Source organism: Hydractinia symbiolongicarpus, chromosome 1 (genome assembly GCF_029227915.1).
Source record: "Hydractinia symbiolongicarpus strain clone_291-10 chromosome 1, HSymV2.1, whole genome shotgun sequence".
Classification (NCBI taxonomy): domain Eukaryota; kingdom Metazoa; phylum Cnidaria; class Hydrozoa; order Anthoathecata; family Hydractiniidae; genus Hydractinia; species Hydractinia symbiolongicarpus.
This window is the reverse complement of record NC_079875.1, coordinates 22,438,686-22,460,196: the sequence shown is the minus strand read 5'-3', so window position 1 is coordinate 22,460,196 and position 21,511 is coordinate 22,438,686. Positions and strand designations below refer to the sequence as shown.

General features: G+C 34.7%; 2 protein-coding genes across 3 annotated transcripts; one reads left to right on the top strand and one right to left on the bottom strand.

Annotated features, from left to right (window-relative positions):
- Nucleotides 1-2,559: 2,559 nt before the first annotated feature.
- LOC130646327 (aryl hydrocarbon receptor nuclear translocator-like) lies at nt 2,560-21,436 on the top strand. 2 transcript variants are annotated; one of them, XM_057452499.1, is made up of 17 exons: nt 2,560-2,716; nt 13,595-13,646; nt 13,745-13,789; nt 14,757-14,795; nt 15,707-15,864; nt 16,080-16,156; nt 16,230-16,322; nt 16,411-16,525; nt 16,695-16,727; nt 17,084-17,265; nt 18,134-18,327; nt 18,531-18,637; nt 18,721-18,871; nt 19,295-19,473; nt 19,648-19,679; nt 20,574-20,691; nt 20,766-21,436. In XM_057452499.1, the coding sequence occupies exons 1-17, from the start codon at nt 2,710-2,712 to the stop codon at nt 21,221-21,223; spliced, it is 2,040 nt and encodes a 679-aa protein (XP_057308482.1). In that variant the 5' UTR covers nt 2,560-2,709; the 3' UTR covers nt 21,224-21,436. The 2 variants fall into 2 exon arrangements, with proteins under 2 accessions (XP_057308482.1, XP_057308489.1); XM_057452506.1 differs by lacking the exon at nt 2,560-2,716 and adding an exon at nt 2,766-2,816.
- Nucleotides 7,308-8,248, bottom strand: LOC130646508 (uncharacterized). Its single transcript, XM_057452527.1, has 3 exons — nt 7,881-8,248; nt 7,560-7,793; nt 7,308-7,459 (listed from the first exon to the last, which is right to left on the bottom strand). Exons 1-3 carry the CDS (start codon nt 7,998-8,000, stop codon nt 7,373-7,375), a joined length of 441 nt encoding a protein of 146 aa, XP_057308510.1. The 5' UTR covers nt 8,001-8,248; the 3' UTR covers nt 7,308-7,372.
- Nucleotides 21,437-21,511: the final 75 nt, after the last annotated feature.

Genomic DNA, 21,511 nt, shown 5'->3' with positions numbered 1-21,511 from the left:
TTTGTCAAAAGTACATGTTCCTATAGATTTTCTTGATCAGCAGTTTAATCTCTACACAATAGAGGCAACGTGAAAACAAGATTCTAATTTTTTTGTGTGGATGGGTTGCCGACGTCATCAAAATTTATATGGATTGGATTTATATGGATTTTTCCACGGGTTTATCGACTAGTTGTTTATTAATTCAGCAATAAATACATATTAGCATTTCAGTATTTGGGCCTTCAAAATTTACTCTCTTGTTGAAAATTTTTTGAAAATGGTGATGGTGCATGGTTTGATAACAGCTGATCTGAAAAAAAAGTACGATTAAAATAAGAAACAAGAATACAATTTTACCATAACTGCAATAAAACCAGGTTGTTTAAATATTGTCTCTTTTTTTAACCTCTCTTTGCCTCTTTGATTTAAAAAGTGAATTTAATACAAAGATACAAATCCATGCGATGCACAGGTATATTTCGTGACATTTTTAAAAATTAAGTCATTTCTAAGAAATCTTAGAAAAATATTTTGTGATACTTTGGGTTGATCTCAAGAAAGATCTTGAAGCAAATTAGGCACAAAGAGAACTGATAATTAGCCAGTAACAGAATAGTTAGCCATTTGCAATGGCGCCATAGCTTGGTGGTTATAAATATGGCACTTTGTGCGGGAGAACGGGGTTTGATTCCCCTTGGCGGCAATTCAATATTATGCTACCATAGCCTCGGGATAGGACTCCCTATCTAAGCTATGACCTTTCCTGGAAATAATAGACAGGATTTGTAAGGCTAGCCATATAAAATATACAGACATTCTATTTATCTATGCAGAATAATTATATATACGGTGCGTACAGTATAATTAGCTGCTTATACAGCTACTTATACAATATATATCTTTTGACTTAGATTTTCACTTTTCTTCGTTATCGATCGCCCCATAGCCATCTATTTTTACATAGATCAACATAAAGTTGTGCTTCAATTGAAACCAAGAAAAAGAACAAGAAACGATTTTGCAAAAAAGATATAATTTTACTGTAGCTAGCAGTACATATGTCGTCTATATTATTAAACAACAAAACTATTCTGATTTCAAGAAAAAACATGGAAAAGACACAGTTAGCTGTAAAGAACACAAAGAAGCTTTTAACAGCTAATTATGTTAGGCGTAGTATCAAATTATCCTGCATCGGCTTCGGTTAACTATATATTGTTACAGGTTATATCCGTTCACCGACTGCTCAGTGCAAGCAACAATAAACTTTTGTCACGTTTCGACAACTTTTCTGCAAAAAATATAAAAAAAATCCTGTGCGAATATATATATCTTTTTATCTGATAGAAGTAGTCCCACAAAGTGTCATTTGGAAGTTATTTTTAGCCCCCCTTTTCCCATAAGAACAGAAGTTGAGTGTCTAGTCATGGAAGAACTACGCAAGACCGGATAAAGGTTTTTTGTTGCTTGCTCTTTAAAGGCCGTTTCACATTACAGAAATATATTGAATCCAATATATTGGAAATTATTGATAACTATTGAAAAATATTGCCTCAATTAATTGACATAATGTGAAACCAACTTTTGAGACACGTTCGAAAAAACATTACGCAATCGCTTTCAATACTTGTCAAGACTTTTTAATTCAAACACGGTTTAAATTAAAAAATATTGCAAGGGAAATTCTTTTGTTGTGAGAAGACTTAATTGTTCTCCGAACAATAGAAAAATCGAATCAGCAAAGTATTCGAAATTTGTCTGTCTGAAATAAACAGTAAATGAAACATACGATCGAAGATAAAAGATGGAGCAAAATAACATTTATTATTTTGAAAGTCTGCCACACGATTTTGCTACGAATGATCAAATACTATTTCCTCAAGCTACGACGCAACAGCAACATGCCGCACACTCAGAGCTCACCAAAACCAACCTCGTCAATCTTGAGCCAAAACACACAAATATTCGGTCAGAGCGTGCCACAGCAACTTCAACCTTCACTCAGCCCCGTATTTCAAAATCCAGAAGATGAAACTTTTGAGAAACCTCAGAAGCGAGGAAGAAAAGGCTTGTTTGTCGGAAGTAAAGTTGTAGCAATAATAATCGCAGCAACCGCTTTTCTCTGTTCCTCAGACATTTTGAATTACAACAAAATTTAAATGGACATTTAAAGAGACATTTAAAGAAACAATTTGCAATAATTCGAAATATTTTCCAATATAATGAATTCAATAATTTTCAATTAATATCATTATTCATAAATATATTGCTGTCAATATTTTTCTATATATTGCTGTAATGTGAAACGGCCTTAAAGCAAAAGGTCACAATATTCTGCAATATTTTTAAAATCAAACTCGGTTTGATTTATAAAATATTGGAAAGAATTTATTTTGATTTAAAAGTTAGTCTCTGTACTTTTATTGAAACCAAAGCAAAAGAATTAATTAAGCGAAACCAACAAGAAGAAGTTTAGCAATATATTGTGCGCATTTTGCCGCTACCAATAAACTGTAATGTAAAATGGCCTAAATGTGATTAACATTCTAGTGACGTCAATAGTCTTGTTTAACAGAGAACAATTTTGTCTTGATGGCCAACAAAAAAACGAAACTACAACATAAAAATAATAGCGTCTCGCAAAAGGAAATGTTATTCCAAAAAATTCCAGTCTGCCTGGCTAACTAACAAAATAATAATAATAGAAATAGAATTAAATACCCAACTATGGCTGGTAAGAAATTATTTTATTGATACATTTTTTTATCTCTAGGAAGCTTTGTTGTTCCAGTTTTACAGGCCAAACACATGGCAGGTAGCTGGCTACGTTTGTGGTATGAAATCTATATTTCTGCACATATGGAGGGGATGGTGTATTAATTTATCAGTCACGGAAAAGCCTGGTTCTGCGTTATGTTCCCCTAGCAAATAATAATAATAATAATAATGATAATGATAATGATAATGATAATGATAATGATAATAATAATAATAATAAATATTTAAAGCGGCTAGCCCAGAAAATCACAAAAACCTATAGTTAGTGGATTGTTTCCACTGGGGGGCACTATGTTATCTGAAAGATTGAACAAAAACCATGCAGGCTTTCTGGTAAAAAAACATTCAGTTTAAGAACTAAAGTTAAGCACCAATATAATGGCGAATCTTGAAACCCTAGGGAAACTTCAAGAATTAACAAAAAATCATAATGGCAGACAAACTGGGAATGATGCTCAGGCATCATAAGATTGGGCAAAAGACCATGTTAGGCCCATCTTTGGACGCCCTTTATATTTTAAAGAAAGGATGTGCCACACAAGGTTTGTTATTTGCAAGACCAAACAAACATTCTTAGGCTCATTAAAACATAATTTGGGTACTGTTGAATTGACCCGGACAGTTTTTGGACACGGTAGAGTAAAAATCATAGCTAGCTAGGTAGCTGTGGAGCACGTGTTATACATTTAGCACTTATGTACCGCTTGTAGTGGCTAAATTGAAAATGTTAAGATTTATGAAGAATCAGAAAATTCGTATTCAACCATTATTGGTTACATAGCTGTTAATTTCATTGGATGAGGTGTTTAGCTAGCTAGCTAATATGGTTGAGTAGTTTAAATTTTTTTAAACACATACATGGTATATATAAATTTTTGGCCTTTTGATTTTTCAAGAAAAGTTTCAATTTAAAGTTCCTTTTAAGAGGTAGAGAATCTAAAAATTTGATTGTCTTCCACAATTGTTCTAAGATTGGGCATGTACGTCCATAGATTGAACAGTCCAATCTTAAGACTGGCCACCCATTTGTCACTGTTGGAAGATTGGCCTGGCCAGTCTTAAGACGGGGCTCGTTCCAAGATTAGGCAGAACAATGCCACCAACACATTTTGTTGAAAGTTTGCTGGCTTAGAAAAGAACAAGACTTTACTCCAATGAGTAAGTTTGAATTACTCGATTGGGTAAGTTTATGAGTTCAAATGAGTCCATATATACGCTCTTCTTGCTTGTGCTTTCTAGAGACTACCTAAAGTTAGGTTAGTGTTGACATTGGTTATAATCTTTATGATTCACATTCACCAGACTTTAAAACACATAAAAAACTTGGGCTACTTAAGGCCAGTCCTTTTTTATCCGAGAGTCATTTTCAATGTCTCAAGTTATAAAGGATCTGGCATAATTTATTGGCCACCATATCATTATATGGATAGTAAAACGCAGAATTCAATTTTTCCGAGAAATTTTGATGATAAGCGCAACAAATGATTTTTTCTGTGTTGTTTAGTTGTTTTTCATAAACTAAGATTAACAATCACACATGCTTGCACCAAACTTTTATAAATCAGATATATGTGTTAAAGAAGTAATAATTATATATTAATGCCTGCTTTGTATATATTCACTACCTCATGTGGAAATAAAGTTATTTCAATGGTCCTGTTAGCTTCCCGACTGCAAAAAACGTTTTTCCAAAACAATAGACCTATTTCAATATCGCCCTTTCATGGTCAGCCATGGTGGTGAAAAATCAAAACATTGCATGAAAACGAGGTTAGTTTAGATAAAGTTCAGGACGCTAAGTTATTTACTAGCTGTTTCCAACCTTAGTTGTCAGCAAGTGTTTGTTTTATAATTTTCAACAGCCATTTAAAAGAATCGTAGTGGATACAAGTATATTGAGGGTATTAGTGGTGGTAGTGTGACAAAAATTATGAATATTTATAGATATTAAGTGTGTATTTATGGCAACTTAATGTTGGCTCTAGTTAGCTATATAGCTAGCTAGCCAACAAACGTCTTGTTTCTTACTCCTACAAAAAATTTATATTCTATACTGTAAGTTATAAAATGTTTACCTAGCTTACTGAAACTTCATATAACTTATATAATTATAATACAATTATATAGGTTATAGCTAATTATTTTCCTAAAAAAGTTACCCAGCTTTTCATAGCCAGATATTGTAGGTTGGATGTTAAAGCTAGCGTGTACTCAGGGATGATGTGCTGCCCAGCTAATCGTTATTATTGTCACATGCTAATATTCTTTAACCTGTCCATTTTGTATAGATTTATAATAAACATATTTTGGCTCAACCCAGTGTACTCAGTAATCACAAATTTTTTATTGTTTTGGTTTGTCTGTTCAGATTCACATTAGTATTACTATCACAAATTGTTTATTTTTTCGGTTCTGGCATAAACCAATTTTTTTCATAATTTGAAGAAACAACTGAAAATGCTGCTGCTCTTATGAAAATGTTTTTATCACAGGTCACACATTTACATAAATAAAAATATTTAGGTGTAGTGTAAATTCAAGGTTCTTTAAATTGTTCTTATTCTCTTTGGAATTAACTTGACAGCAAGATTAGGCCTCTATCAACTAATTTGAAAATGACAGTGTTAAACTTGTAAGGTTATGTTGTTTGGGTTATCCTCAAAAAAATAAAACACAGCCATTTATTAGTTGTAAGGCTGTCTGTATATATTTAAAACTTTCTTAACTTTCTTAGGCCATCTGTTATAAGTTATTGTGGTAAATCGATCAAGTATTAAACATATCTAAGGGAGTGCTGCTCAGCTTAATTGGCTAAATGTTATTGCATTGAAACAACATGTGACTTGAAACAAATCGTGAACGGTTTGTCCATCTACAATTGTCTTAGCTTTTAAAGGAATCATCTGCCCCCACCCTCCTCCCCCCCCAAAAAAAATGCCTATTGATTATTATTTCATTAAAATACATAGTTTTCTGTATAAAAAATATATTGCCCTCTTACAATAACTTAAATTAGGAAACTCAACAAGTATAATACAGAAAAAAGTTTTTAAGTTAATTCTATTAGATTTGTCTAAGAAGAGCACCCTTAAAATTTTTTTTTTTTTACATAAGTTGTTGATCTTTGGCTTTTAGGTACAAATAAATTACAATACCTATAGTTATAGCTGACGTGGAATAACATACTGGCAATACTTATAAATATAATATTACTATGGCAATACTTATAGAAATACTACCTGTTGGCAGAACATTTTGTGAATTTCAAAAACAACAACAATTATCTGTAGATGCAACCGTAACATTCTTACAGGCGATAATTTTTTAATAATCAAGGCTCAAGGATACTTATGAGTATTACCTTGAGTGATTGCATTGCTCTTATTAAATTTTGTTGAATATAAAACATGATGAAAACCAATATTCAATCTAATACCACCAACCCAACATGCTTAGGATAGCCAAGTCATAATGTTATTTACAGATGTTTTAAAAAATAAAAAATTTTCAATAACAAAGAATTTTCAATAACAAAGAATAAAGTATTATATGTCAGCAACATTGGTTAAAGCTCCAACTAGTAGTAACAAATGCTAGTGATAGTGGAGCTAAATATAAAATCTAAACCAATCAACCTTAGCTAGGTAGCTAAACACTAGAAAAAGATATAAACCAACAATTTTAATAAGCCAAATGGGTATAAAATAATTCCCATGTTCTATTTTTTTTACCAAAAGTTCATAATTTGTCCATTTGAAAAGTTAACTTGAGAAATAATAAAGGTAAACAAACTATGTGTGCATCACTTCGCTGACAAATTAAAATTGTCTCTAGACTAACCTCGTTTTCATGTTAGTATGTCTATTCCGGCTGTGTATTTTGTGGAATGAAAATTGATATTGAATTAGTCTATTCACATTTATGTATGAAAGTTGATTTCATACAAAAATGTCTGAAACATTTTCCACGAATCTGTTCATCTTTTGGTAAAATCTAGACCTTGAAAGTCTAGCTAATTATGCAGAATTATGGCACCATGAGTTAGGATTTGACATCATAATTTAGATGCTTAGAAGCAATTGCTGGTATGAATGATAATTGGGATAACTATCTATACAGTAGACTCCCGGTTATTCAAACCTGCACTTATTTGAAATTCTCAATTATTTGAAGCGATTTTCATTCCCCTTGAATTTTCTAACTTGTTTTAGAGTAAATCTCTCTCAGTTATTCAAACTTCAGTTATTCGAAAATTCGTTTATTCAAAGTGGTTTTCTACTAGTCCAGTCGTTAAAGTAAAAAAAACACACTGACCTGGAAAAAAATGATATAGAGCTGAAACTTGGCACACTTACTCCTTTTAATATGTAGATTACCAGAAAAAAAAGCCCCATCGATAGCATTTGTAGAAAATGAGATATGCGCCATTTTTAAAAATGGTGGATTTCCAAATTTTCGAGAAAACAAAAGTTGGTCAATTCGAGAACCAGTCAATTTAGAACAAAAAGTATTATCAGCCCAACTCTCAAAAATCAATATTTTTAAAGTCATGGACTTTCTTTAATAGTTTTCATCTTAAAAAAGTAAATATTTGTATACAAATTATGTAAAATCAAAATGCATCAAATATATCAAAAATGTTTCTATTCTCTTCTTCATCTTCCAAATCATCTTCGACGTTACTATCACCATCGAATACCTAAAAAAAAGTGATTAATAAGATAAAGGCTGGCTTTTTTGCTGAACTGACTCCTTATAAGAGATTTGCCTTTAAAAATGAAGAATTATAGAGAGCGGACCTCTTTATTTTCACATGTTTCACCGTGACATTCTCCACAAGACTGCATACAGCTCAGACCATGTTTTCTGCATGAACACAAATTTGTTGAACAGGGTGACTTCGAAGTAGCCTTGCAGTTGCATTTAATGATTTTTAGGAGGCTATCAGGGGCGTCTTGTTTATCTGTCTTTATTGGCATCATTTGAGAATTTTCAATTTTCCAGCCCCATTTGCTTGGATCAATTTGCTTAAGCTATAAGACAATAGATTGTTATAAAAATTGAGAAATTGCTACTTTAACTGACATTGCTTGGACACTTGTGTGGTTTAAAATTTATACCTCTTCTTCCTCTAATATCTTCCAATTCATTATCTGTAGATGAACTCGAAAACCGTGTAGAATAGCAGCACTTTCCGTAGGTGGCATCTTTTCAGGATCAATTTTTCCTTTCCAACACATATCGAGATATTTCCGGTATCTGCAAAAATGCACTTTGAGATTATACTAAATGAAGAGAACCTTTTTGTATTGTGAATAAATGTTATATTATATAAGAAACTCACCTAAGTTTGCATAAATCAGTCAAGTCGTTACCACCATAAATGATTTGAAACGCTTTGATGGCAGCTTCTTCGACATCTCTGTTGTCTGCCCAAACATCACCCATTGTGTCTGAGACAATCTGCAATGTTTTGTTCTTTGTGACCAATGACAGCAAGTTATTTTTTCCCTTTCCAAAAGGTGCCGATGTTGTATCACAGCCGGAAAACGAATGTACAAAAAGAATATGCTGTCGGATAGGGTTCCATTTCTGACAGACAACTTTCATGTTCCAGGCTTTATCCAACCTCTCTTGAAAGAAGTAAACATCTCCATGATGTTCTTGCCAATGGTATAGAAGCATCATTGCGACATCGGTATCATCGGCAACTGTTACAACGGCTTTTTTGTTGTTTGTTTCGGCTTCTTTTAGTGCTGTTGCGACGATTGTTGTATCAGCATCACCTTCACAAATCTTCACTGTTTGCCCGTCTTGCTGAAGTTTTATGCTGATATGCCTGATGAAACGTGTTTTGTTATCTTTGTTATTCAGAAAACTTTCTTGGGTAAAAGATACTTTGTTAAAACCAACAACATCAATATTGGGGCATCGTTTTCCACCACCTGTTCGTCGCATGTGCTCATTTGATTTCGTGCTAGGACCATCATATCCATCAAAGACAATGGTGCAAGATTTATAGTGCCGTCGAACGTAACTAACGTAAACTTGGGATAGTTCATCAAAAGTAGAATTTTTGATCCAACGGACTCTATGCAATAGCGCTCCGCCATCGACTACGAAATAAGGATCAATTTGTAATTGATTTTTTCCCACTGCTTCATCATCTTTCATCACAGCTTTACGTAATGAGGGCTTGTCAGGTTTTCTCATTAAGCCATGTTTAAAGAGGGACATTGGCTCTTGTGTTAGTTCGAAAGCAAAAAATTCTTCGATGTCTTCTTTTTCCCTTTGCGCTATGGCTACCAATCGTGTGAACAGCATCGTTGGATTGACAATGACAGATTCTTTATTCAATTGGACTTTGGATTGCAAGGTAATGATGGGCTTAACCTGGTCCTTCCGCTTGATTGTGCATTCAACTATTGAAAGGTTGTCCAACTTTGCTTGTATCATTTTTCCGATCTCTTCAGCAATTTCACAGTTGATACCATCATTTTCATCAGACGTCAAGCCCAAAGAAAGCGAATGAAGATTTGTGTCTTCATAAACAAACGGATTTCTTTGTCGTAGCCAATCTATGAAGATCTTGCAATCTGTATAATCTTTGGAGCGTCTTGCCGCCCCCATCTCGATATGTTGCTCGCTTGCTTTGACAGTAAGGCCAGAGACGCCAGTCATTGCTTCATGAATGGAGGCGCTGGAATTCAAGCTAAGAACCCAAAGGTTCCGCACATCATCATTCATTCCTCGCCCTCTGGTAAGTCCTCCTCTGGTTTTGATTGATCTCATGAGAGTCTGTTCGATCACAAGGTCAGACCATAAACCTGCCCAGTAACGGTTGGATCTTCGAACAGCATGTGAACCTTGTTGAAATTTCTGATGGAGCCAAGGATTTTTTCGCTGGAGGGCAACCATTTGTTGAAGGTACAGTCGTGCACTCTTGGCATAATTTATATGTCCCGTGGCTGCAAACAAGTTTAACATTTCCTTGGTAGCTTCGAGATGAAGTGGCCAGTTAGACGTCCTTTCTGCAATGATATACTTCTTGATTGTTGCAATGTATTTTAAGTATGATATCCACAATTGGTCTGGGATATAAATAAAGCAAACTTCTTTTCTGACCTTTTATAAGTAAAATAACTGAAAAAAAACTAAAAATAGATCCAAATATCTAGCATTGATAAATTAGAAAATAACTGTATGCATTGTCGGGTTCTTTCTAATTTTTTTTTTCTTCAGAAAATTACCTACCCCCCCCCCCCCCCCACAATTAATGATTTTTGTAAGTCGATGTAATAATATTTTTTGTTCCAAATCGAAAGTTCTTTTCAATAGTTTAATTAGTTTTCGAATTTACCAGCTTTCGTTTTCTGAAAAATTTGGAAATCCACCATTTTTAAAAATGGCGCATATCTCATTTTCTACAAATGCTATCGATGGGGCTTTTTTTTCTGGTAATCTACATATAAAATGGAGTAAGTGTGCCAAGTTTCAGCTCTATATCATTTTTTTCCAGGTCAAAACACTTAACGACTGGACTATACCCCCCTTGGCTCAATATTCTCTCAGTTATTCAAAATTCTTGACAATAGCGGGAGTAAAAGTGAGAATTTTCAACTTCAAACACTTTTTATTCCTAAAAATAAAACTATGTACAAAGCAATTTTTTTTAAAAGTTGAATGCTTTCACCGTTTCCAGAAAATTCAAGCAAACAAGGGATTTGCATTCCTTTGTCATCACCCATATTTATCGCCTTACCTGTGACTTTCACAAAACAACTATTCAATGGACCTGATCTTAGGAAGTAAAATATAGTCTTTGCATATTTTCCACTTTGTCCCTTTGGTATAAGTGACCCACTACGTTATTCTCCTTGTCGTCAAGGACAGCCGCAGCATATTTGTCGACTTCATTCATAGGCTCCATTCGTATTTTAGAACTTGTCCAATAACAGGTTGTCACTTACTTCGGTACACATGAAACCCCATAACTGTTGAAGTTATTTCAAAGTTCTTTAGAATAATTATCTCCATCTGACCTTCATTGTTTACTATCAATGACATAAAATCCATAATGATTTTGTTACTTCTCCTCGACTGCTGTAGGAAATTTCATTGAATACTTTTGATGCAATGCAATGACATCTTTTTTTGAAAATATTCAAAAACCTTCTTTATACCGCAATGACATCTGCATCATCAAACATTGTAAGGAGTTGTTAAAATAGTTCGACATGGCAGCCTCGAGAAAGAAAGTTGTCTTGACCATCAAGGAAAAGTATCTCGCTCTGAAAGAACTTGAAGAAAAAGGAATAACAAAAACTAGTATAGCTAAAAAGTATGGTGTTCCGCCAAGTACCTTACATACTGGGTCAAAAACAAAGAAGACATAATCAGTAGTTAAGAGTCAGGCAAATATACAGCTAAGAGACAAAAACTAAGCTCTGGTAAACACGATCAGATTGATAAAGCTATGTATAAATGGTTCATGAATGTACGTGAAAGAAATGTACCAATTAGTGGCCATATTCTTCGAAAGAAAGCATTGGAATTTGCTAAACAGTTCAATGTAACAGATTTTAAAGCCTCTGAAGGATGGCTTGATCGCTGGAAAAATAGAAATAACGTTGTACACCGTGACATATCAGGAGAAGAAAAGTCATGCACACCTGAAATGACAGCAAGCTGGGAGCAAACACTTTTACCCACAATCCTATCAAGATATGAATTAAAAGATATCTACAATGCTGACGAATTTGGTTTATTCTACCAGCAGCTTCCAACAAGTACCCTCCATCTTAAAGGCCAACGATGTGCAGGTGGAAAGTTCAGTAAAATTCGTTTGACGGGCCTTGCGTGGGAAATGCCATAGGCGAAAAATTACCAATGTTAGTCATTGGGAAGTCAAAAATACCAAGATGTTTTAAAGGTGTAAAAAGCTTTCAACGCCAATACAAAGCCCAGAAAAAGTCTTGGATGGACTTTGAAATCTTTACTGATTACGTAAGAAAGCTGGATGCTATGTTTCATAAAGAAGGCCGTAAAATTGTTCTCATTATTGATAACTGTCCTGCACACCCCGAAGTGGAAAACCTCAAAGCTATAGAGTTGGTGTTTTTGCCACCCAACACAACGTCCAAGACTCAACCTATGGACCAAGGTGTGATTAGGGCATTGAAAGCATTTTATCGCTCTAATGTTTTTAAGCGTCAGCTCAAATACATCGATGCCGGTAATTAATTGCTTTAAGAAAGCAGGTATCTCGAAAAAACACAAACTGCAAGTATTAATGAAGAGGATGGCCCATTTAAATCATTTGCAGAAAACATCAACGAGCTGAAAAAGCGTGGTTTAGTAAACGATAGATTTGATGTTGATAAATTCATCGACATAGATTTTAAGATTTCTACAAACAATAAAACTATTTTGACGGATGAAGAAATAGTTGAATCCATTGTTAATGATACTGGCGGCAAGTATGTAGAGGAGGAAGACGAAAATGATGAAGAAATCCAAGTAAACGATGTGCCTCCACAAAAAGCAAAATCAGAGTTAGAGGATGCCCTGGAGGTGATCGATCGCTTGTCGCTTTTTGATAAAGATGGTGATGAAATAAGGAAAAAACTACACGCGATAATTAACAAATGTAACCAGCACTTTACGGAGGGCTAAAAGCAAACTTTTATTGGAAACTATTTCACAAACACTTCATAAGAATATAGATATATGAAGAATGGTTATTGTTGATATTTGTTTTAAGTAAACATTATATTTGTGTATTTTAACGTTTGAAACACTCGTTGCGTTTAAAACTGTAGAGTAAAAACTTGATGACTACTTTTTTATTCAAATCCCTCCAAAAAATCCATCAGAGTGAAAATTGGACCGAAATAAGAACATTTTCAGTTATTCGAAATTTTGGTTATTCAAAGTAAATACCTATCCCCCGTGGAGCTTCGAATAACCGGGAGTCTACTGTATTATCATACTCGTATGCGTCTGTCTGTCACGCAAAATGGTACCGCAAGTAGTGAGACGCATACAATGCGATATAAAAAGAACGCTTGAACCCGTGGATTTTTCCACGGGCTACCGACTAGTATATTTATATTCATGTAAATATATTCGAAATATCAAACTGGATAGGTAAAAACATATTTACATCACCGCATAAGCTCCCTTAAGGTTGTAAAAACGAGTGGATTAGTGATGTAGTGAGGTGTTTCTCCAAAATTTGAATTAAAGTCAATCAGGTTAAAACAAGATTTATAACCCCAGTCAGTTAAAGAAAGCGAAAGTTGGTTATATTTAGGGCATTATTTGATAAGTTTTTTCTATAATAGATATCATCAAGAATAATTTTTATAGACTAGTCATATAATGTGATATTCATTACCTCCATCTTATATAATAATATGGAGCTTCCATGTGTCTGTGTGTAACTTTTACAAAGTGGATTATATTCTTTACAATTTTCTTGGGCAAAGTCTATAAGACATCACCTATAAATTTGTTCTGTAATTTGCTAAACTTCTGTTAAAATAATATTGACGTCAAAGAAAAGTATAAAGATTAGCCATTACAAATCACTTAAACTTTGAGGCCAAATAACTTGGAAACGAGGTGCTGACGTGAGTCATTTTTTCCGCGTGGGTATAGCTAGGGACCACCTGAGACTAATTTGGGTGAGATGGAGGACTGCATTCTCTGGCTGAAGTGAATCTTAAAGCCAAAGTAAAGCCCAAGCGTTATTAAAGTTTTTGAGGGGAAAAGAGAATTTTGCGCTAATCATTAGCATGAAAATTTTAACCATGTAATTTTAACTTCTTAGACGCGTCATATGGAGCTCCATATAGAAAGAGAAAACCTTCTGGGTTAATGAGGTTAGTGTATCTACATGTTGTGCTAATTTATTTTTATGTCTCTGTCAGACTCATGTAATTCAGTCTGATCCTATACCTATAAAAAATTTTGACTTTAGTAACACATCAGATGATGAAGAGGGAGGAGACAGAAAATCTGCTAGGTGTGGCTTTTTCTTATTTTTTGATATTTTTTTAAAAAATTACAGTACTTATGTTGAGTGTCCCTTAAACACCTTTAGGTGAACTCCCCTCCTTTTTCTTACAAAACCCCCTAATAAAAGCCCTGCTCAAACGGGGGCATTTATTCAAGTTCAGTATTCTTTCATTTGAGGGGCTGGGTTTTTATATGCAGCCTTGAGTAATCAAGACCTAAAAATCACCCCCACTGTGCAAGGCTCTACTAGACATCATCAAGGACTAAGGTAAACCTATAATGTAATAAGAACTGTATTTCTGTCACGACAATTAACATGAGCAAAACGTTTAACATTCGGATTTACATTATTACTTTTAAAATGTAAGCTTGCCTTCCCCTTGAATATATACATTAAGAGAAGTAATTTTCATAGAAAGAAATTTTGACGAATTATCATCTGTTCGCATTTTTCTTTTTTTATTGCAAGGTAAAGAATATCTTTAATTTTAAATTATGCTAAGTCAATTATGCTAAGTTTTCTTTCTCTCAAATGATTTACAGAAAGTTCTGACAACAGCAAAAACGTTAATTTTAGGCTGTGTTCTAACATTGAACATATTATATATTAATAAGGCACAACTAAATTTAAAATTATACCCCTTTTTGTACCATCTTTTCGAAATCCAGTGGTACAAGTATTTTTTGTAATGTCTTTGAAATGTACATAGATTGGGTATGGTGTGAACATTTTGTTTACCATATCATTCCATATCAAATTTGTCATGGCATGGCAAATATAAAATTGGCACCAGTGGGATGATATCTAAAACGTAATGAGGGGATACTTAAACTATCAGAGGGAAAATAAACAGTCCGTGCAATCCCAACCATCCTGAAACATAAAGTTTAGGTGTTTAGGAGCGTGATGGGAAAAACAATGAAACCTTTAAGAATGATGTTAACCATCATGAATTAAATATTTTTATCTAAAGGTTTGAGACAAAGGAGCAATCAAAAGAACGGTTTGCAAGGTGCGTTATTATTCCCAGTCTTATCCATGTATACATTTATTTGTCTTAGGAAGGTGTTCGAAAGAGAACTATGTATGATTTTCAATTTTTAAATATCTTTACCTAATGATCTAATGAAGGTTTTTTTGTGCAGTACAGAGGAGGAGAAAACTTGGAATGTTGCTTAGCTATGATTTTAATTGTGTTGATTATTTGCCTTGTGATGATGCAGTAAAAGAGCCAGAATGAGTAGTGGAGGCTATAAGTAAAATAAAATTAAAGTGTTGTTGCATAGGTGGTAAAGGTATGTGGATATACTGAAGTTAAGCTTATTGCAAGTCCTGCCAATCAGATTATAAAGGATAGTATAATCCAAGTGACTTGCAGTTGAGTGTAATAGTCAATTGCTTTAAGGGTGATGCCTTAAGAAGATTATAGGGAGTTACAGTTGGTTGACAAATTATTGATGGAATTTCAATAATAATATGAATACTGAACAGGAAAACCTGAACAATATCTTCAATGGTAATTGATAAGTAATTAGCATGAATATAGATGGGATACCAGTTGGTTTTCTTCCAGGGTGTGGCAGTACAGATGCAATATTTTTACTTAGACAACTTTAAGAAAAAGTATTTAGAAAGAGAAAGAATCTCTGTGTTTCCTTTGTAGATTTAGAGAAAGCTCTTGATAAAGTGCCATGCAAAGGAAATTAGGTGTGGATGAGTGGCTAGTTATTATGGTGCAATTTAAGTCATGTCAGGATTAACGTTTCACTTAGTGATGAATTTAGCATAAATGTTGGGGTACTTCAGGGTTCTCTACTTAGTCCTTTGTTGTTTGTTTTCGAAGCGATGCCGGTGAAGTTCAGGGTGTCATCACGGCGACGATATACTATGGTGGTAAAATTAATCTTCTTTTTTAATGTACAGAGAGAATCACAGTGAAATTGAAAGGCGTCGGAGAAATAAAATGAATGCGTATATTAACGAGTTATCCGACATGGTGCCATCTTGTAATGGACTTATACGCAAGCCAGACAAACTTACCATACTAAAGATGGCAGTCAGTTACATGAAATCTTTAAGAGGTATAATTGATTTTTCGTTGTCGTAACTTAAGCAGGGCAAGTGTATTTGCACCGTGGAAAACACACGCAAAAATTGTGTTACAGTGCTTCACCCTTGTACATGTACTAGCTACTACCCTACTAAAAATCAAGTTGTGATTTTTTCTTCTTTTTTGCCCCATAAAGATGTTATGCAAAGTAGTCCTTTTTGCAAGGTAACGGTTTTTCTTTTTTAGGTTCCCCGCCTCCAGCTGACAGCAATTACAAGCCTTCATTTCTATCAGATCAAGAACTAAAACACTTAGTACTTGAGGTGAGTGGCATGCAAAATGAACCAAAAACTACAGAGCAAGTGACAGTATACATTGATCCACTTTCCATTTCAGGCTGCAGACGGCTTTCTGTTTGTGATCACATGCAAAACTTCAACAGTAATCTACGTTTCAGATTCAATTACTCCAGTTTTAAATCAAGCGCAGGTATGGAAATAAGCAATATATAAGTTCATCATAGCCAACATATACTGTCCTTTAATCCCAATTTTTAATTATTGCAATGAATTCGTAGGTTGATTGGATCAACCAATCATTCTTCGACTTGATTCATCCTGAGGACGTGGACAAAATTAAAGATCAGCTTGCAACGGAAGTTAGCACGGATACAAGGATACTTGATCTTAAAAGTAAACGCTCGTTTGTAGATCAATGAGATTTTTAGTTACTTAGTTGTACTGGTCTTATTTTTAATAAAATCAAATTGTGTTTTCATTGAAGCCTAATATCGATTATTGAAATGCGTAGAAGTGGCATTGCGCTAATTGTATATACTTTACGTAAATTCGTTTATTTTAGCTGGGAATGTTCGTAAGGATGGACCTAACGCAGGTAAAAATGTTTGTATCAATTTTAACATGGTGGGAATTTCGTTTTTCTTGCATATACATGTTGTTAATCACGTGACTTTTTTGCATATACATGTTGTTAATCACGTGACTTTTTGCATGATTGAAAAGTTATGTATCGTAACCAGATCCTAAAAAATGAAAAAAATGTTTTTAATTGTATTGACGCTTCATTTAAAAATTTTTTTAAAACCGACAATATAGAAAGAAATGCATTTTTGAGCTTGCCGGTCAATTTTGGAACTTTTCGCGATGCATAATTTTGCGAATTTTAGCAAATTTAGTTGCTACAAAAATTTGCTCCTGTAAGGTGATCGGTTTGGTGTTTGTTATTTCTAGGTAATCGCTTAAGTGCTGGCTCACGACGAAATTTTGTCGTGCGCATGAGATGTGGTACATACGAAGGCGATTATGAAGAAACAGATGCTCGTCTTATTGAGATACGAAACAGATGCAAGGAAAAACGCATATGCTACAAAGATGATTCTTACGCTGTGGTACACTGCACTGGATACATACGGGTACTCCTGAATTTTTTTTTTAACTGCAGTATTAGTTGTCATGCATGTCTAAAGCACCCCCTCTCCCATCCCCTCATCACCCGGGTAGAGAGGAATTATAAATTAATAAACTATATTTACGCTAGTCGTCAGCTACCTGCTCGCCCGTCGTAAATATTCCCTGGCATCGATATTTGATGGATAAAATAACGATCCGGCTACCATTTAAACAGAATACAAATATTAGTACAAACACCAGCTGGGTTGTACGAGTAAATACACGTAAATCGTTCTACATACCCTGGTGGAGTGGTTTGTGCAGGTACACTCTATGTCACACCAGTTTAGATAAAAAAGGGTATAGCGTATTGTAACCCCGTCCTATCAACAGTCACCTAACATTTTCTGTTTGCGGAATAAGTTATCGTAAAATTTCTGTAAAACTGTAAAATTTCCATAAAACTTCTGTTTGAATAAAAACACACGGTTTGGTAAAAATCCAGTGAAGCGCTCGCAAATATACTGCATTTTAGGTGTAATTTCTCTTTAAAAAAACGACTTCCCTGATTCGATTGAAATTAAAAAAAAAACAGCCTGCGCTACACAATAATTTCATTTTGTGAAATAAATTTTTGTGGCAGTTCCAAAATTAATCGCCAGTTTAAAGAAATAAACCGCCTAGATTTGAAATTTTTGTAAGAAAATAACAAGCCATCTAGCTAGCTAGCTATCAAGGTTTTTACTACTGTAAAAAAATTGTAACTACCTAACTGCTTTTAAGCTAGATTCAACAAATAATTATTGTATCACTTAACAAAACAAAGACAGCATTAAAGTAACGTGGATGTTATAATTGTCATCATTCGTTGATTTTCTGTGATATTTTCAGAACCTTGGCCAGCTTGCGGCGACCACGGAGGAAGCTGTTGAAGATGGCAGTCCAACCTTATCTTGTTTGGTGGCTATTGGGAGGTTGCAGCCGACGAGCATGCCTACAAGCAAAGACCTGATCGAAGCTGCACCGGCTACGGAGTTTATCACAAGACAAACTCTCAATGGAAGGTTTAGTTTCGTGGACCAAAGGTAATTTCACTTGACAAAATATGTTGGTGTAAACACTATTCGTGTGACGTAAACACCCCTTTTGTGACGTGAACACCCCTTTTGTGACGTAAACACCTCTTGTGACGTAAAACCCCTTTTTGTGACGTAAACATACCTTTTTTAACGTAAACACCTCTTTTTGTGACGTAAACACAAGTTTTGTAACGATATTTTGTATTTAGAGTGACTGATATACTGGGATATCGTCCCGTTGATCTGCTAGGGAAGAGTTGCTATGATTTCTACATTCCGGAGGATGTCGAGTATATGTCTGAAAATTATGAACAGGGTAAAAACTATCTTTTAAATCTACTCTTATCAGCAGGCCGTAGTATTTCAGACAGGAATTTAGTAATGATTTTCTTCCTTTAGTTTTAAAATTGAAGGGTCAGCCGTTGTCTATACGATACCACTTCAAACACGCAAATGGCGAACCAGTTCTTCTACGTTCAAGTTGTTACAGCTTTCAGAATCCATACACTGACGAAGCTGAATATATCGTGTGCACGAACAACATAGTGAAGTACGTTATTTTTTGCTTATTAGTTGCAAGAAAGAAACTTTCGCGTGAAGAGAACGCAATTCGCGAAATTGAGAAGGCGGAGAAGTTAACCTTCAAGCACCCTCCATCCCAGGTCAAAAAGTCTGGTTATCGATACTGACGTCTTTTTCGCCGTCATTCGTTGTAACATAAAGAAGGCGGAAAGATATAACTGCATTCTTGATAATTAATAGAACAGGGTGCTGCGAGGTCTCTTTCTTCATTTTTATGAATCCTACAATGAAAGAATTTATGAAACGAGCATGTTGAAAAAATTGCCTTTCGCGAGATATTTTTTTCTTTCGCAATAAAGAATTGCAATTGCACAAATTTCTTCTATACACAAAAGACTTACAGAAAAGTTTCCACCCTGAATTCAGCACTAATATGTGTTGTTTTATTCAGAAACAAACCAGAACGTACGTACACGAATAGCGCAAGTTCGGAACCGTTTGATGGGTGTAAACCGTCGCCACGCGCCTCTGCAGATGAGCAAGTGTCACCAAAACCTGCAGAAGTTGATGTGACGTCTGTGATCCAAGAAAGACCAGGAATGTTTCCTTACCCTTACCAACTACAGCCAGGTGTTTGATATTTTATTTTACCTAGCCTTGTTAAAAGAATTGCTAAGCCATTCGTCTTCTGATATTTTTCACTCTAAATTTTTCTTTATTTTTTTCATTATTTTTTTCTGTTATTTTTTTCTGTTATTTTTTCATGTCTTTTTTGTAAATAACAACTCTATGTTGTTCTTTTAGCTTCTTGTAAGGACACACCATCAATATTAGAGGTGCGTTGAGAATTTTATCAAGTATTTTTCATCTTGCTTAACCCTATTTGGTCCGGGGGATCCCCCCCTGCCGTAGGGCTTGAAACTTACAAGACAACTTTATTTCGTCAAGGGGAATCCTTCTGAGAATTTTGGCCACGTGATTAATTTCACCCTGAAATAGAAAATACGGATTTTCAGACAATTTTTGGCCTTTGTTCATGCGAACTATTTAAAAGCTGGAAAATATGTTAAATAACTTTTTTTAGATTTCAGAAACTTTGAACAGAATGTAAAAATTCGCTTTAGAACTTTAGTAATTGAATTTTAAGCAAATAGTGGTGTATTAGACAAATTTCAAGCTTCCGATGACGTCACAGAAAAAGTGCTGACAAGCAAATACTTATTACTGCCATTTAGTTTCTGTTATGACGTACTATAAGTGTGTCAAGTTTGATTCAATCCAAACAAGCCTGTCGAAAGTTACGGATGGGATGAGCGACCCCCCTCCCCCCACCCCTCAGTCAAAATATGTTCGAACTACCCCGGACCGAATAGGAATAATCCATAAGTTGCAAGTGCATTTCTTATGCAAGTTTGATTCCTTTTTATATTGCCGTAAATGAGTAATCGTTTATTTAAATATTTAAAAACCAAGAGAGAGGCGCTTATTATATATTTTTTGAAGCTACACTATTTATTAGCGGTAACAAGTGTATTGAAATATTTTCTTACAAGGTAGAAATTCATTTAAAGTTCTTATCTAAAAACCAGTTAGCTAAGAGACTCAAATAAGCGCTGTTTTTCAATAATAAATGTATGTAAATTCAGGCGCTCTACTAAAAGCTGTTTGCTTATTGGAAAGGGACGCCTAAGCGAGCATTTACGATAGTCACCATTTAATTTAATGTTTAGTCTGAATTGCGAGCGAGAAACAAAATCAAGCCTTGCCAACCTCGTCCAGTAAGCGGAAAAGAATTTCTTCCTCAGGATTATTCTGAAGCAATGTCAGATGAAAGTGTTTATCGCGGAGGTTTGTTACTTACATCTTATTTTACATGTTTACTGCTTTAACTTTCTTTTGACATCTTGTTTTTTTTTTTACAGCGTCACAAGCGAGTGGAATATTGGCCAACATGGCGCGAAAGCATCAACAAGACGGGACAGGTATGCACGTCACGCCTACTTCCGCTCCGACTAAATGGACTGGTGTGTCGCCGCCGTATTCGTTTGCATCTACCAATACGACGAACATGGGTGTGAGAGATTCGAATCCTCGTGCGTTTGAACCACCGCAAGATTTGGTCTCTTCAATGGGATCACAAATGAAGGCGCCAAGAAACATGGGCGGTATTCCAAACTTCAATCAACAACTTCAGGGTGCAGATTATACGTCGCGCTTGTACATGACTAACACCGGGTATATGGAACAAGAAAACAGGCAATCGCTTTTATATCCACAACAACAGACGCCGACTATTTCTCAGTCATCTCCTCAAGAAGGTGATCGTCGTTTACCGACTTATAATTCCTCGTTACCGACAAACGAATATCAGTATTATTGATCGAGTTGTTTTGGCCGGCTGTTATGATGGAAATTTTGAAAAGATTTTTTTGGAAGAGAACAGTGATTTTCTTCATTCTTTGCAAACAATATCACATTTAAATGTACGATATAAGGCAGCCCGCTGCATTCAACTACTCGTAATACTGCTACTTTTTATTTTAGTGTACATATAGTTTTACTTATATTTGTTAAGACCCACCTTCTTTATTCAGTTTGTGATTTTGAATTTTAGATTTGTCACGCATTTCTTCCTAAAGAAATTCGGCAGATGTTTTACTTGTTAAGC

Bases quoted from the DNA above. Each gene is read 5' to 3' on its own strand.
- LOC130646327 (XM_057452499.1), top strand. The intron at 16,323-16,410 runs GTATGGAAATAA...ATGAATTCGTAG, and splicing joins CAGTTTTAAATCAAGCGCAG to GTTGATTGGATCAACCAATC. The intron at 19,680-20,573 runs GTGCGTTGAGAA...TTTAATGTTTAG, and splicing joins ACACACCATCAATATTAGAG to TCTGAATTGCGAGCGAGAAA.
- LOC130646508 (XM_057452527.1), bottom strand. From the start codon at position 8,000: ATGTGTTGGAAAGGAAAAATTGATCCTGAAAAGATGCCACCTACGGAA. The intron at 7,794-7,880 runs GTATAAATTTTA...ATTGTCTTATAG, and splicing joins AGATATTAGAGGAAGAAGAG to CTTAAGCAAATTGATCCAAG. The intron at 7,460-7,559 runs GTCCGCTCTCTA...ACTTTTTTTTAG, and splicing joins AAACATGTGAAAATAAAGAG to GTATTCGATGGTGATAGTAA.